General features: G+C 31.9%; 1 protein-coding gene across 1 annotated transcript; it reads left to right on the forward strand.

The window, feature by feature from the left end:
- The first annotated feature begins 2,413 nt into the window (after positions 1–2,413).
- LOC123657675 (transcription elongation factor B polypeptide 3) lies at positions 2,414–17,096 on the forward strand. Its single transcript, XM_045593199.1, has 10 exons — positions 2,414–2,629; positions 3,137–3,332; positions 3,513–3,685; positions 4,936–6,085; positions 7,496–7,596; positions 8,920–9,095; positions 11,086–11,174; positions 11,346–11,545; positions 13,151–13,300; positions 16,455–17,096. The coding sequence occupies exons 1-10, from the start codon at positions 2,558–2,560 to the stop codon at positions 16,644–16,646; spliced, it is 2,499 nt and encodes an 832-aa protein (XP_045449155.1). The 5' UTR covers positions 2,414–2,557; the 3' UTR covers positions 16,647–17,096.
- Positions 17,097–18,871: the final 1,775 nt, after the last annotated feature.

Here is an 18,871-nt window from a genome sequence, read left to right on the forward strand (position 1 = left end):
AAAGTGTAAATTTGTAATCTGCTTAAAACTAAATAGATGATTTTAATATCAGTTCCTATATCTGTTAATAATTTTGTAGCGTAAAATATGTATTTGAGGGTAGCCTGTGCCTGCTCTGTATAAAATTTAATTATGATAGATTTTGTTTTTATTTTAATTATTCAGCCTAGAATTCAGCTTAGACAATGCTGTAGTGGCCATGACCTAACTATATACATCCGCCTATGACAAAACTTTATCCCTACTTATTTACTTTCAGGTTTTTTTTTCTAAAACGATTTCTGGCTTAATTACTACTGGTATGGTTTATCTCAGTCAATAAGGTCTATAACCTTACCTAAATTATATTTTTATATTTTCCTGATACCTACTACTTAAATCCTCCATCACCTTTCTGTTCCTATTATAAAATAAGAGCAATTTTCGCTTTCTACGAAACGGCTTTTTAAAAATATTATTCTCAATACATAACATTATTAAAAATATTTACTGACTCTACAAACTATTAAAACATGTTATATATATATGCAGTGTGATAAAGAATATTATACGCATAAGTATAAAATACGCACGAAAAAACGACACACCTTGGCAGTCAGGTATTAATAAAAAGGTTGAGGCTTAATGCTACTCCACTGCAGGTTGACAGATAATTTCACTATAAAAGTAACAATAAATACATATAAGATGTTTATAAAAACTGATGACTTTACGTGCTATACCAAGCACACCAATACGCTGATTTAGGATTGTGGAAAACTGGGACGTTTGGCACAAGCTAAGAGAGACCTATATGTAGCAGTTGACTTGAAGCTAGTCAATGGATGATTAAAGTATCCTAATCCTGAAGAATATACTTTAGAATAAAAAGAATTATCTTGACTGCATAGTTAAATATTACTATAAATCCACTCTTTTTTAATTAAAAGTTCAATTAATTAAAATATTATGCGGACCTAGGACTGCCAGATCGTCAAACCTAGTAGCCGGACAGAATAGCCAGTTTGGCCAAACATTTGGTTAAAAGGCTAAATTTGGATATTATGGATTTTGTATCTAATAATAATTAGTATGTCGCATATAACAAAATTTGCTCGCTAATTGCGCTTCGAGAGTGCGAGATTACTGGTCAAAATTAAAAAGCCGGACGACGTTTAATTGAGCCGGACACGCATTCATAAAGCCTATGCTCATAAGCCTATATTTATGCATAGGCTTTATCCGGACGCCTAGCAACCCTTCAATTTAATACTTTTTATGTAGAATCATTAATACAACCTGACATTCCAAGACGCCCTTAATTCTTTGTTTATAGACATGCTAGCTCACATCCACAATTAATCGTTTACGTCTTGTACATACGTGCTCACCTGTGTGGATGTGGCCTTGACGAAGGTACAGTATCCCACATTCTCTTCAACTGCCCTAAACTCCTCCATCCTATCTTTTTTTTTTACGCAGAGGAAATCTTCAAGAAGATGCCCGGGTCTTGGAGTAGAGACGGGTTATGTAGGATTCTTACCCACTAAAACCTCTGCGATGGCCGTCTTCGACACGAAGTTGGAGGAGCTACGGGATCGCTTGCGCATGCGCATCCGCTGCTCCACGCTTGCCTCGCTCCACGAGATCGTTGGAGGGCAAGCCTTATAATGCTCCCATCAAACTGCTCGCTTGAGCAAGCATCAGCACGAGGCCATCCCGGCTGCCTCCATCCTATCTATGACATCCTTCCCTGTGACATTCCTCGACCTATTAATGTTAACGTCCTGTTTTTCTTTTCCTGGTGTGTATATTATATAATATAATTAAATTATTAGATGTACTTTTAATGTTATTGTCCGTTGTTTCAGGTTGTGGTTTAATAACAAAATCTTGATTTTTTTTATGTCTGTAATAATCAATGTAGGTTAAAATCTCAACCCCACTGATCTTTCTCCTTCGTGTCTTTTTTATCCCACGTGACAATGGCGAAATCGATAGTGCCTCCTGGCACAACTGAAAGCCAATAAGCCGAAGAATAATAAAATAAATTGAGCTCCTGGCTGTATATAAGACCGTGATTTGTATCGTCATCCGTCAAATAGCGTTATCCACAACTGATGAAACAGCCCTTATTCTCATGATTTTACATAATATGTACCTAATTCTTGATTTGTTTCAAATTAATTATATAATTTGTTATTTAAACTTCATTAATAAACTTGTCTTTGGTTATTCAGTGACAAATACACAATAGAGTATCGTTAGTGCATGTTATAATGTGTAATTAAAATATTTCTTAGTAATACTTATTGATTTTGTGTCCAAAGTGTATTTAAATATTTTCGTATACTAAATTACTAACGTAGGTTACCCAGGTCATATGTTGTTTTGAAGTTTCGAGCAGTAACAGAACGCATCCTACGTAATTGACCTATCATAACTTATAACGTCATAGACATGTGTTTAACAAAGATGGTTCCCGTTGATCATATACCAGCTGGCACTTATTATTTATTTAATTAAGTTATATCATATATACTTCGTGATAAAGTATAAATTAGTGTAGTGTATTAGCATGGCGTCTGTTTTGGATTCGGTAAAACATTATCAACATTCTATAGAAAAATACGCTAATGACGAGCACAAAGTAAGTACATATTACTATACGTTATTTAATTTATTTGGAAAATACCACGTTAAATAATTTATAAGTCTGGGGTATTTATTACCACGTTTATCCTGCTGTAGAAAAATTATAAATAAAATACAAATATACAATAACCGTGGTATTTATCTACTGTGAAACAAATGACCAATTTTGCGACTAATTTGTCGTACTTTGTTAATTATCAGTATCATTCAATTGATTGTAGAATATTTACCAACAGTACATTTAAACGAACTTTTCCTGTACGGATTAATATTATACAAAGAGATATAAAGAGCCAGCTGTCGGACGTAATTAAATTAGTTCAATATATAACAAAGTGCATAATAAAGCATATTTTCACACAAAACCTCACATTTATTGTAAATTATGTCAATAGGATACAAATATCTAAGTGTTTTGAATGTATATTCAATGATTTTGTTATGCATACAGTCCAAAACTTGCTATAGAAGTAATTTTTTTTCACGATAAACAAAATTACAGGTATTAAAATGTATAGACAAGTTGTATAACTTGGATGTGACAGTGCAACATTTGCAAGAAACAGGTGTAGGTCGTACTGTAAATGCACTTCGTAAAGAACCTGGTAGTGTGGGTCAAGCTGCCCGAGCACTTGTTTCCAAATGGAAGTCAATGGTTGCAGCAGAAGAGAGTGACCAAGAAGAAAATAAAAACGAAAGTGAGCATTCTGTGAAATTACAAACTTAATCCATACTATAATGATATGAACTATAACCATGTGCATGATTTGTATTTTGTATATATAACATTTAAAATATTGGTTGTAATTAAAACAATTTAAAATAACTGTCTTTTCTTTCATAATTTTCCTTCTAATGTAAATATTTTCATTCTACAGCTAGTGCCTATAATGGACATGAAAGTGGGAAATATCATGAAAATTATTCAAGTGAATCTAGAAGTAATTATGACAAGCCTGAAAAATCACATAAAATACCAAAGACTGAAGAGAAACACCATAAAGATACAAATGGGGACTATGGAAGTAAAAGAAAATATCAAAGCAGTGAGGTCAGTTATTGCCAATCCTCTTCATCTTACAACTTATAAATAATATTCAATTTAGCATGTAACTGCTTAGTGCACAATGAGTAGTTAGTGTAGCAGAGTAAACAAAAATATGATTATCAGATTTCTAAAATAGAAAACAGAATTAGTGTAGAAGTAGTGTTTACAATAGACTCGATAATCTGACACTTGTTAATTTTAAAATCTCTATAATTTTAAATAGTTTTTTGGTCTCTTAATAAATACTCAATAAATATTGACTTGGTCCCCTCGGTAATTTTAAGTTGGTGGGATATTATCTTATATGCAAACATGCTACAATTTCTTCTGTACTCTCTATAATTACTTATAAATATTTATCATGCACAGACCTGTCCATTATTCACATAAATGAGGTATAACAATGTTTGCAGTTTATATTTCAGTCTTCATTCGAATTTTATAAGTTTGTTTTTGTCTCTATAGACTTGAAATAAAAACCCATCACCGGAAGTAAATATTGATCAATTTCTTGTTTATTTTAAATTTTCACCTTCCCTCTTGGTAATTTGAGCTCCTGTTATTGTGAACTCTACTGACAATAAGAGTAATTATAGAATTGAAAGTTTTCTCTGGTCCCTTGAATTTAAAATTATTGAGCATATATTAGGCATTGATCTTATTGTGAAAATTTAGACATCAAATTTTACTTGAGAAATCACAAAATTGTAATGTCAATGTAATGTGTTTACATTATCACCTGATGTTACCTGTTTCAATAGTTGGTAGTTACATAACTGAAATTGTGAGTAATATTTGATAATCTATACATCTATACAAAAAAATAAATTTGGAGTGTCCGTTTGTAATATTAAAATAACTGCTTTTTACTAAATGCATATGGATGTATACACGGTACATATACCAAAATAACATTTTTTACAATTTTTGTCTGTCTGTCTGTTTGTTTGTTCCGGGTAATCTCTGAAACGGTTGCATCGATTTTGACGAGTCTTTCACTGGCAGATAGCTGATGTAATAAGAAGTAATGATGGCTACTTTCATTTTAAATAAAATATCTATTTTATAACTGCGAACTGAACAATAACTTTTTTCCTAAATTCCACGTGGACGAAGTCGCGGGCACAGCTAGTTTTTAAATAAAGCTATATGTATTCTGCATATTTTCGATAAAGTTAGAAAGGGTATATTTAATGTGACAAATTTGTATTTGTATATGGATATAAATTAATACAAATGTAATTGATTTACAGGAAGAAGAACCTGAGGCAAAAAAGAGTAGACACTCAAGTACAAAACACAATGGTTATATGGCGAAAACTGAAGTAAAATTTAAACAAGAGCCATCTGATAGTGAAATGGATAGTCAAGACGATAGCTCTCAAAGTGACTCTGAAAGTGACTCGCAATCTTCTGAAGAAGAAAGAAAACCAGATAACAAGGTTTCAAAAAATACAATTACAAAAATGGAGGGCCATTCGATTAAACAACATTCATCAAGTAATAGTAGTAGAGACAAACATAAACATGATTCGTATTCTGACAATACGAAAAATAATTCAGGGAAACATTATAGCAGTCATAAAGATACATCTGAAGGAAAACATTCATCTGATAAATCATCCTCGAAAGAAAAATCCCAAAAGACTCACTCACACCGAAGTTCCAAAGAAAATGAAAAGAGTAATGACAAAAAAGAAAAAGAACATAGATCTCTTGAATCAGAAAAAAAGCACAGAAGTGAATCTTCAAATAAACATTCAGACAAACATCGATCCAATCAGAGCTCTGAAAAACAGAAAACTAGTAGTAGTAATAGTAAAATAGACAAACATAGATCTAGTAGTAACTCTGAAAAACAAAAAAATAGTGAAGAAAAACATAGATCTAGCAATAATTTAGATAAACATAGCTCTAGTAGTTCATCAGAAAAACAAAAACCAAGTACCACAGAGAGACACAAGCATCATTCAGAAAAACATACTTCTAGCAAAACTGATAAAGAAAAAAACAAACATTCATCTGAAAAAGAGATCACGAGTGATAGACATAAGACAAGAGAAAACAGTAGTAGTAGTAGTAGTAGAAAAGAAAATAACACAAGTAATAGTAGTAGTAGCAAAGATAAACAGACTTTATCGGGCAAAGAAAAATCAAAAGACAAAAGTAGTTCATCGAAAACGAAAGAAAGCCATCATAAAAGCGACAAGAGTCATTCGTCGACAAAACATTCAAAAACTAACGATGATAAAAGAAAATCTGAAAGCAGTCACCATAAAAAAAGTAGCAAAAAGAGCAAACATAAATCAAGCTCTAGTAAATCTAGTAGCCGTCAATCTAAAGATGAGGAACCAAAGAAAAACGATTATGAAAATAGTGATGATGGTATAGATTGTGGTTCAGGTATGTAAAAATTTTAATGTTCTTGTTTATTTTGATTTAACTCAGTAACAATTTGCATTAATGGAACCCACCCTAAGTGACCTGTTGTTACAATTTTTAACCCCTTCCCCCCTTGGTAACCACCCACCCTTCGAGATTTCACGTAGTAATTCCGAAGTATGGTTTAAATATTTTTTTGCAAACAGAAAGTTGTAACGTATATTTTTATTCTTCGTTCATTCTCTTAACAATTATTTCGTTTCGTCCACTTATTATTCTTCATTGCCAGGCGTTTCGCTATTGGCGTATTTCGTGTGACGTAGGGCTGCGTAAGCAGCCGTTGGCGGGGTTCGCGTTGTAGATTAGGCTCGGCGCTATATAAGCGCTGGTGCTGTGCGGCTCCTTCATTTTCCTTTGTCTTCAGCCTCGGTCAGGTTCAGGGTGCGATTTTGTTAAGAGTCCTTGGCGTGGCGGACACGTGCGGCACCGTTGTTGCCGGTGATATCACGTGGCTGGATTTTGTGATTTGGCTGCTGGGACCCCAACATCTACGATAAAGAACTGAGCAAATTTTTTTTATCCCCGGTTGACATCGTGATGGAGATGATGTCGTGGTTATGGACGACTGAACTCGAGAGACTGGCGGGTGATCATCCAGGGAGTTTCTGCGGAGCCCCGTGTCACGGAGACCCGCTATGATAAGTGACCAAAGTCAACCTCCACCCACCTGTCAGAAATAATTCGAACCCTCAGTGTAGTTTAAATTAATATTAGATTAATCAAAAATGTATTTTGGTCCATAGTGTAGAATTAAAACAATTTCGGGTTGTGTTAAACTCGTTCGTTTAATTCATAAACGGAAGATAAAGTTGTTTGTTCATTCAAATTTTTATTAAGCTTAAAATTGTGTTTCCTAGTATTAAATTACTTTATACATTAGTCTAATTCAATTTTGTTCTCCAATCCGATCTGATTGCTAACTTTTTAAAATATATATTTTATTCTCTATGTTTTAGTTTGTTGCGTTAAGAAAGAATTAATATTCTCTTATTCTATGCTCTCTTAATTTAATTACATTTACATATATTTATTACATAAATTTTTTTAACGCGCAACAAAGTTAAAAAACTATGTGACGAAAATCTAAGACCAAGCGTGGTATTTTTAAGATCCCTTTCCCCCTTGAACAGATCACGTAGTATGGGTACGTTCCCTAAGTAGAATAAGTATCTATTTATTCACGTCCAATTTCTTGCTTGTTTTAATATTCATATTTATCGTCATCCTCACTTCAGCCCATTGCAGTCCACCACCTACCCAAGTTAGCTTTAATATTATTAAAGGTTAAATGTAAATGTAAAAGGTATCAGATGATGATTATATCTTGTAATTATGTGTGATTTGATAAAAATGTTTATTATTTAATTACAGGTGCTAGCTTTGCTGAAGCATTGGGGATGATAAGTCCAACCAAGCCTAAGAAAAAACCTACTCTCATAAAAGACACTTCATCACCGAACACCAATGAAGATGTAAGTACTGAAAAAATTTTGTTTCCTTTACTAATTGTACAGCATAATTAATCATTATGCTTTGTGAAACTACTCGTACATAAGAAATGTATTGTTTACACATATACACATAATATTTGCCATATTACATCTACGGAGTTCCACATTTTCAATATTGCTGCTAAAAAGTGCGCCCTCGTATCAAAAAACTAAAATTTTTGGTTATTTAATTTTTAATTGTTGGCTTATTGCCTTTAAATTACTTTAGGCGATATTTGCAATACTAAACATACCAAGTATAATAAGAATTAATATTTTGCATAATACAATCGACGGCACATTAACATCGCGATTATTTGCCGATTGATTTGCTTTTACTAACGGTACTGCAAAACTTGTGTTACTCTTGAGAAACATGTTTCATAATTAAGTAAAGCAAAACACGTGAATAAGACGACTGCATAATAATGTAACCTTTCGACTTATGAAACTGGTGTGCGTCAGTGCAGAGTTAACACGATTTATTAACAAAATTAGTTTTGGCTAGTGATACGTCACTATTTATGTGTATTAACTAATATCAATTATAATATAACAAATATTTCGCAATTACTTGTTTTTAAAACTTGTATGGAGTATACACACTAAAAAATTAACATATTCGAATCTTTGAACCAGTGTTGCGTAACTTATCGAACCATGCCTTTGTTTACATTTGACTTCAGAATCAACCAGAGTAATATGCAGGTTTTAACCGACTTCCACAAAAGGAGGAGGTTCTCAATTCGATTGTTTTTTTTTTATGTGTTACTTCAGAACTTTCGACTGGGTGGACCGATTTCGATAAAAAAATTTAATCGAAAGGTGGTGCGTGTCATTTGGTCACATTTAAATTTATTTAAGATCTAACAACTGCTTTTTGAGGTGTATCTAATAATGCGTTTTTACTTGACTTTTTTTGTCGACCTACGTTTTATTACTTGTCGATGAAATTGAAGTCGGTTTTTTTTTCGTTTGTGAGCAAACACGATTATAAATATATTTAAACTCTACGACATATATATTGTTAAATTTCTAATGTTATATGAGTGCCTACTAGCTCACCCGATAGGCGTTATCTTGTCTTACGAACTATCATCGCTTGAAGTTTAAAGAATACATTTTCTGATATTTTCCTAAATTTTAATTCTTCTGTGTGATCTTCTGTGGCAGCTCCAAATTTTGAGCAGGATATATTCTACTGTGCTCTACTTCAATTCTTTAATCAATCGATAATCTAGATTAGCGCTTAGCAACCCATTAAAAAATTTATTTTTATTTATATATCAAGGGACTTTGTTTTAGTTGAGTCCGGCAACGCTTCTAGCGCCGACCGCTAAATTAGCTCCTTTACCGGCGTTAGAAATATCCGCTTTGCCTGAAATATCGCCAAACTACAGGCCGCGACCTCCACCCAAGTTTCTCCCACATTTCACCGACGAAGAGGCTATGAACGCGGGCCTATCGTCTAAGAATCAAAGGTAAATTTATACACATAAGCGTACCCAAAATTTTGTAAACGTAGGACAACACAAATATATTATGTAAAAACTCAATAAGTATAGTCCGTCTGCTGAAGAGAAAGAATTTCGTACAATGATCTTTTTGCCTACTGCCAGTGGTTGTCAAAATTTTTATATAAAAAAACCAATAAACACACTTTCGCATTTAATATTTATTTATTTTTTTATTTAACATCAACAAGATAGTATACTGACTATAGACAGGTATAAGCATGAATAAAAGATCTTAATAGCGTTATATAGCTAAGCGTTACTTTATTTATAGGTGTTACGCTCATTGTATTAATTAAGTAATTTAATGTACATTTCCGTGAATATCTTAAAAACTATAAGCCCTATTGACTTGAATCTTTTTGTAAAACTATATTTGAGTCAAGACCTTTGTTTTAAGACTTGTTTTTAAAATGATATCCCTATAAACAACAATTTACATTTACAAATTACGTAATTATTTACAAGAATCTTACAATGATTTTGTCTCTCTCCCTCGTTTGCAAAGTGAAAGAGTGAAAACTTATTAAAGCGGCTAATCAGTTTTGTTACATAGCTTGACTTGTCCTGACATGTCCTTTACTCGTTTAGACATGCCTTTAACTTGACTCGGGATCTCGTCGCCGACAGAAACTAAACACGAGGGCATTCCAACAGTTCAATTTGGATGACATTCTAAATCCAACATGGTTTTTAACTATTAAAATTTTAGAAGTAAGGTAATACAAGTACTCAAATCTCGCGACAAGTTTTTATATCATATAAATTATGTAATGACTTTATAAGTCATTACAGTCATTAGCGCATTCAAATAAAACCATCTTTAAAAAAAATACTTTCAATTTTTAACCGACTTCCAAAAAAGGAGGAGGTTCTCAATTCGACTGTATTTTTTTTTTTTTTTTTTTTTTTTTTTTTTTTTTTTTTTTTTTTTTTTTATGTATGTTACATCAGAACTTTTGACCGGGTAGACCGATTTCGACAAATTTTGTTTTAATCGAAAGGTGGTGTGTGCCAATTGGTCCCATTTAAATTTATTTGAGATCTAACAACTACTTTTCGAGTTATATCTAATAATGCGTTTTTACTTAACGCTTTTTTCGTCGACCAACGTTGTATTATACCGCATAACTTTCTACTGGATGTACCGATTTTGATAATTATTTTTTTGTTGGAAAGGAGATATCCTTAGTTTGGTACTGTGAAAAGGAAACCAGGATCTGATGATGGGATCCCAGAGAAATCGAGGGAAACTCTCGAAAATCCGTAATAACTTTTTACTGGGTATACCGATTTTGATAATTTTTAATTTAATCGAAAGCTGATGCTTATCATGTGGTCACATATAAATTTTATCGAGATCTGATAACTACTTTTTGAGTAATCTTTGATAACGCGTAGTTGCTTGACTATTTTTTCGTCGATCTACGTTGTATTACTCGTCGATGTAATTGAAGTCGGTTTTTTTTTCGTTTGCGAGCAAACACAATTATTATGCCTATGAACAAAAGGTTGACAATCGGTGAATACGGCGGTCACTGCACCTGTGCGATCGCAACGACAATATGTTTATACGCGAGCGACAAAGACAAAAGATGAGAGGTCGATGTACGAAATTTTTCGTGTTCAGCGGCCGGACTATAGTAAAAAATTAGAAATGCTTTTTATTTACTGCAAACTTTCATTTACCTTTACTATACTACTTCAACAATGGCTTGTGGGTGTTTTAGCTAAATCTGCCTAGAATTTCCTTATTAAAATCTAAAATCTCAATGTTCGAGTCAGGGTGGAACAATTACTGCCCCAGTACGCCCATGACTATGCATATCATAAGTCGCTCACTCAAATTTAGTATAATAAATTATTATTTGCAATTAATGTATCAGTATTAAAACTGCTGGTAAACTCATAATTTAATAAAAAATTAACAATATAAACATTTTAAACAAAATTTCAGAACAAAAGTGTACTCTGGCAACAAAGTCATCGGAAAAATTCCTACATTATACGAAATGTGTGTAAATATTCTCCAAGAACACATTGATTGTAAGTTCAGTTATAGTTATAATTTATTTAAAATATGTTTTGATATAATGATAATATAATCAGTTCTTCAAATAAGAAAGAATGTATTTTACTTACTTTAAACAAATTTGCTTTATTTAGTGTATCAAAACTTTTTTTGTTTCATTTGGTATTTCTTTACATCTTTTTCAGCTCTTGAATATACTGGAGGAGTCCCGTATGATATACTAAAGCCTGTAGTCGATCGAGCAACTCCACAGCAACTGTTTGTGCTGGAACACTATAATCCATACTTAATGGAAGACACAGATCACCTTTGGCAAAAGTTTTGCGAAAAGAGTTTCAGAAATAAAAAACGACAGGAAATGGAAACATGGCGAGAGATGTACATGGTATGAGTTTATGACAGTGTTTTAATATTATACAAGAGATGATCTCGCTTAAATCTACTCCAGTGATAAGCATTAAATCATGTTTACTATGTATTATACTATTTTTAAGTTGCATATACAAAGAATCGGTCATTCTAAAAGCAGCAGCTTAGAAACAGGATAGTGTTACAATTTATATATATTATATATAGACTGAACCCTAAAAAAACCTTCAGTTAGAAAATCTTCAATATCTTCAAAAGTACCTGACCTAACTTTTTTTAACATTTTCTGATAGGGTGATGTTAGCAATCACATTATCTTGACTGTTCATCTATACAAATAAATAAAATTTGAGTGTCTATTTGTAATATTAAAATAACCACTTTTTACTTAATGCATATAGATGACGTATTCACGCTACATATACCAAAATAACATTTTTTACAATTTTTGTCTATCTGTCTGTTTGTTCCAGCTAATTTCTGAATTGGCTGGACTGATTTTGACGGGACTTGCACTGGTAGATAACTGATGTAGTAAGGAGTAACTTAGGATTCTTTTATTTTAGAAATTTATTTATTTTATAACTGCGAATTAAACAATAACTTTTTGTTGAATTCCACGCGGACAAAGTCGCGGCGGGCACAGCTAGTCTTGTAATAAAACTATTCTCGACTTAAACAATAACTTTAATTCACAATTCAATACAAAACACTTTCAATGTTTATAGCCCGACAATTTGAACAAGAATGAGTCTACTGCGACCGTCGCACCGTATTTAAAGCGACAGACACAGCACCAAATAATCATCAAAGCTCATCGCTCCCTTGCGTAAAATCGAACCATATATGGATGGACATTTCGTCTCATATTTCACCTATTTTCGTGCATCGAACCATATATGGTCACGCCCTTACTTGCCTCGCGCTGACGTAACAATAGAATTATTCTCTACACGTATAAACAGGCTTAAACATGAATTGTACATTGGAAATACTACTAATTTTATTTATTTCACAATTATTATGAAAAGCTTGAATTCTTTTTGAAGTGAAACTTCTTTAGACGCATAAGAGTAAAATTTTTAGGGATGGAACGCAATAATAATAATATTATCGTCACGAAGATGAGCAACGTTTTTGTTGAACAACAGAGCCACCTAGCGTGTACTATAGAAACTACAAAGGTTGTTACATTAATATCGATAATATTACATTTCAAACTAACTAGATGGCGCTGACGGAAATCTAAAGTTTAAGATTTGTATAAATATAATCGAGACTTAAAAATTAGTATCTCCTTCTTCTGATTAAAATGGCTTTCAATAGTGCCAAATGAGCACAGTAAAAATTAGTTTGCCAAAGAAGTTTTACTTCTGACAGGTGACAGGTGTACTTTGTACGCTTTTTTTTTTTAGTCTCATTTAAGAACGTTAAAATATTCTTAAATTTAGTTTTTATGTCATAAAACTAGTTCAGGTACTTTTGACTCTTTTTCTTTGGAGTTCAGTGTAGTTAAAAAATGGTATGGAGGTTATGTAGATTAATTTAATGCGTGTCGCTTGTTGCAACCAAATAGTTATTTTGTTCATCATCTATAATTACTTTTTATTTTTTCTTACAGAGATGTCAAGAAGAGCAGGAAATAAAACTTAAGTCATTAACAGCTAATATTAAAATCGCTCAAGAAGCCAAAAAAGCTCCTATAAAGCAAACAAAAATGGCTTACGTTGACTGTGTAGTTAAACCACCAAGAAATATTGCCAAAAAACAAGTAAGTAATATAATATACAATAAATCTTAATATTATATTATTTTAAAATTACATAATAATTCCCTTCACAGATGTTTTGCATTGAAAATATGTAAAATAGTATTATGAGCAATCTAAAATTTCAGCTCAAATCTAAAATTTTAAAGAATGTATGTGATTTTTTTGTAAAAATTTTATATGATGTTACTCCTATTCATAAGGCCGTGAGTACATCTAGTGTAACTATTATGATTTTACGATAATTATGTATAATCTTAAAAGAAAATTGGTAAATTAAGCGAGATTTAATAGGCTGCATAATAATTTAACTAACACGCGTTGTTATAGTCCGCGATCAAAGGTATGGTGGCATCTCGCTTTTTCCTTACACAACAAGGGATGGCAAGCAAGCGTATAATTCACTGATAGTAAGCAGTTACCATGTCCTATGGACAAGCTTACCCACCCTACCTCCACTGTCAACACAGCACATTCCTAGGATTATTAGGAAAATTGTGATTGCATTTTCTATTAATACTTTGTTTGGAATACTTACTTGGATTCATTATTTCATATAACCACTCAATATCCACTTAAAATAAATATATGTAAATTAAAATGAAATCCAATCCATCTGACTTCTCCGATTTCCGCCCAATATCTATCCTACCTTTCTTGTCCAAAGTTCTAGAGCGTCTTGTTCACCAACAGCTAACATCATTCCTTTCCTTAAACAATTTTCTAAATCCATTTCAATCCGGCTTCCGGAGGGGTCATAGCACGGTAACAGCACTTGTCAAAATCTCTGACGACATCAGACACGCAGTGGACGATCGAAAACTTACGGTTCTGACTTTACTTGACTTTAGTTAATGCCTTTAATACTGTGGACTTCGATATACTGTTGTCTGTGTTAGGTTCCTTTAACATATCTCCACCAGTAATTGACTGGCTTCAAAGTTACTTGTATGGGCGTCGGCAGCGTTTGCAAGTTCAAAATACTTTTTCTGACTGGGCTAACGTATTTGCTGGCGTACCCCAAGGTGGCGTGTCGTCTCTTCTTCTTTTTTCTTTATTCATAAATTCAGTAACTACAAACTTATCTTCTCTAAATCACCTGTATGCAGACAATCTTCAAATATACACTCACTCTAAGCTGGCTGATCTACCCACGAGTATTTACCAACTAAATAATGACTTGGACCTTATTTTTAAATGGAGTAACGCGTACGAGTCCCAAGTGATTATCGTGGGTGGTCCAAAACTAGTCAGTAGCATTGATTGGTTACTTGTACCTCCTGTACTCTTCAACAAAGTTGTTTTGAATGTTAGCGATAAAGTGAAAAATCAAGTAATAACTTTCGATCGTCATCTCTCTTGGTCACCTCAATTAACTGAGCTAAGCCGGAAATTGCTTGCAGCCGTCGGTTCACTCCGTCGACTCCAGTGCTTATGTGTATATATATGTATATATTTATGTGTGTGTGTATATTTATGTGTATATTATTATTTATTTATTAATTTATGCATAAAAAACTTAAAACTAACATTGCAGTGAACCCAATGCGTTAGTTAAGAGCCATTTCACAAAAATCGGTAACAATCCGCGAAATTGTAATATTTTGACGTCGTTAATCTCAGTGTTGGATGCAATAATGTAATTTATATTCTTGAAATATAATAGAGCAACCTTTGTTGTAGTCCATAGTCAGATCAGAATTTTGATTTATATTATGTGTATAAAATTATTAACCTTTTCATCAGCCTCCTCCCTGGGTAAACGGTCGCAATGTATACTTTGAAGTCCTACTTTTCAATAACCTCTACGTTGAAACCATTTTAAAAAAATATCATAATATGTGAGATTCATATCATAGATTTTTATTCCATTTGTATCTCTATTAAACGATAAAAAAAATTTAAAGTTACGAATATTTTCCAAATAAGTACAATTTTAAAAGCGATATTTCTCTTAGAAAACTAAGAAATTTTAACGAACTATCTTCATCAAAGTAAACTTACATCATTAAGGAATACAAAAAAAAAAATAATTAAAAGATGTAATTATTTTTAATACATTTTATATTAAATAATAAAAAGATAGTATATATTGCCACGCATCAAGCCCGGTAAATCAGTCGAGCGCTAGCGCTCTTAGAGGTAAGGTCCACGCCAAATTCTGCGCAGCCGTCTCTTTCGCTCACACGCGCCAAGCGCCTGTTGTTATAGCGTATAAAACGCATTTGATCATTTCATAATAAAATATAAATAAAATAAACATATTACGAAAATGACTGTAAAATAATATAATGATAATTTCTGTAAACAAATGGATAATTTAATTTTCTTTTCTCACACTATCAATACAAATAGGCATTTCAATCTGTTTGTCTTGTTATTTGTTAATTAATATGTTTGTCGGTGTCGATGTCATTAAATGCTTTTTTATTCATATCGTAAATATTAGATTCATTCGTAAACTGAAAAAACTAAATCTATCTAAAACTAATCTATAATAATAAAAAATAAAATTGATTTTTTTAATTTTATTTTAAATTTATTGACTGTTGATATATAACATACTTGAAATTTTTAACAAATTAATTATGTAAAAAACATTTTATACCATAGTTATAATTTTTATTATACATCAGAAAATGATCACGATGGTCTTTTGGTTGTCACACTATACGTACTAGCACAAAGATCGCGCGGCTCGTACGACTCGCGCGATGCGACCAAATTTACCTAAACTTGCAGAGCGTAAAATTGTGAAATGGCTCTTAAGTTGATCATAAATTCTATACTAAAATATTTATTTATATGTTTTTTTTTTTTCTTTAATAATTATGTAAGTCTATCATATCGTAGTTTTGATTTATTTATTATTGATTTTTCCTCCTTAATTTGTGCACACTTCTAACAGCTTCTATCGTGTCCAGTACCCAAAGGTTATCTGGAAGAAATCGCTATTTAGCGATAAGATCGCCTTTTTACATCTTGTATTGTATCTTTCTTTATATGTGTCTGTATTTCGGTGTACATTAAGAATAAATAAATAAATATAATTTTTAAAAATTTAGCTGTAGATGTAAAAGTCATAAAAATATAAACAATATTGGAAAATGTTAAAATCTGGTGAAATTGAAATTAATTATTAAAATATTGTTTACAGGCACAACACGGCACCGCCTTTGCAGCAACTGCTAGTCCGGCAGCCCGAGTGGCCTCTTTAGCTACAGCACCCAACGTTCTTAAAGGAGGACGCCCTACAGCAGTACCAACTGTATCCACCTCATCTTTTAAACCCAAAAAAGCACCACTCATGCAGAAAGCTTTACAGTTCTTACGTGGACGTAAACGATGATGGACTATCACCATAGCTGTATTTAAATTTACCGGCTTTACTTATTTAAGTTGAAAGTATATGAACTACATTATTTCAACCATATCCATCCCAAGAAAGCCCGTAGGCACCCTCTCGTCCTATTATCATCCTACTCTATATAGGTAAGAATTCTTACAAATAATTGTTTATAATTTTGTTACAATTTAAAAGTATATATAAATTAAATATTCATATAAAATGACTGTATAGTATTTTAAAATATTTTGTAAGGTAATCATTTTGGATATCTTACTTTTTTGGATATTTGTTTTCCGTGATCAATAAAAGGCAGGCAAACAACCTTTCAAGACAACTGTCTTGAAGGTTGTTTTTCATGGTAAATTGGTTTTAAGATGTTCAGTTTAAGATACATGTCCTCCACATGCGTTATTCTGTAATTCAAATTATTTATTAATTTTGTGTCACAATGCCGTATTTATATCACTTTATAAATAGGGAGATAATAGGGAGAAAACCAGGGGGAAAATCACATTTAAATATTATTTCAGTATTTCATATTAAAAAAAAGCAGTTTAAATGAATAAAATAAAATATTTTCAGAACCAATAAAATAATTAACATGAATTGAGCATATTTTTTAATCATTAAGGCAATTGTTTATTATGGCGTATTTTATTAATATTTGACGATTGTTTAGTAAGATCAATTTAGAAAACCAAAAAACTGTACAACTTTATGTATTAGAAATAACAGTTAATGTCTATTAACTAAGTTTTGGAAAGCTGGACGTTGGAAGGGTATGGCAAATTAATCGAAAGTATAGAAAAATAAATTAAAGGCGTTTTAAAAATGAGTTTTTTGTAAAATATATTTCATTAAATTTCTGCCTTAACATTAATATGGTTATTTACATGTTGTGTTATATTATTATTTTTTGAATCGTCAAAATTGACTTAGTTCATTCCGAGAATGTACTAAGAACACCATCAAAAATATTAAAAATTATTGTTTTGACAATAGTAGCATAATAAGTACAACACGAAAAATCCATTTTGGTAAAAAATGTGTAGGCATTATTTTTTTACTCCTTGAGATATAATTCAAACTTTTCTTTCTTCTCATTACTGTAAAAGAGAAAATGGTCAACCTTTCGTACATTTTTACATCTTTATATTTTAAATTAAGGTTAATGGACTTAATTATCTCGCTTTTGCACCTAGTTGTAACAAATATATCTTAGATCTTTAAAAAAAAAATTAGAGTACTATTTTAAAAGCTTAAAAAGTTACAGCAATATTTTTCGAAAAAAAAATGTTGTACGAACGTTCCTTGCGTACCAACTTTCGTGCAGCAGGTGGGGCACTTTCATACACTGTAGGACAGATTCATATAGGGTTTTCAAAAAGTTGATTAAACTTGCAAACTTCAATCAAATCGCAAACTATACGTATGTATCTTAAAACTAACTTAAAAACACATTACTTTACTCATAATCTACATAAAATCGTGTAGAAATAACAAAAATAAAAATAATCTTCAACAGTCACATAACTTCTTTTAACTTTAGCTTTTATAATAAGTCTAAAGAGTAAAGAGATATTTAAAATTATTCTTTGATACATCTACGATTTTATTTTTGTGTTACCCCCCACATTAGGAATTCCAAACATTTTTGAATATCATATCAAAAATTGACGGCTCACTATAGATGGCGCCACGGTTCGCTTAAACAGAATTAATAAAAAAAAATAATAATAAAAATCATCATATCAAGTTTCGTTCTAGCGGGTACATCGTTCCATAGCTTAATTGGCTAGAGCGCCGACACGGTCAGTCGGAGACGCGGGTTCGAACCCCGCTGGAGCGGTCAATTTTTGATATGATGTTCAAAAATGTTTAGTATTATTTGATATTTTTAACTTTAGATAGGTGATTATATAATTAAATTTTAATCTTTCGACGATCAGGAATAACTTTAGCGATTTCACTAAAATACACTATGTGAATATCTTCCACTTCTAGGAAAACGAAAAACTAAGATCCCGGTTTCTTTCGAAGATAGAAAACTTTAGTTATCTTGGTGACTAAAGATTTATCGCACGTAATATGATATACTTGTTTTTTTTCGTTTTAGTTCGAAATATAAAGAGATTTTGTAGGGAACTCGTGATGACTTTGAATTATAGAGGTTCGAATTATCGCAGGTTTGAATTTACGAGAGTCGACTGTATATAATGCCCCCC

The sequence above is a fragment of the Melitaea cinxia genome, chromosome 11, assembly GCF_905220565.1.
Source record: "Melitaea cinxia chromosome 11, ilMelCinx1.1, whole genome shotgun sequence".
In the NCBI taxonomy this organism is placed as follows: Eukaryota; Metazoa; Arthropoda; class Insecta; order Lepidoptera; family Nymphalidae; genus Melitaea; species Melitaea cinxia.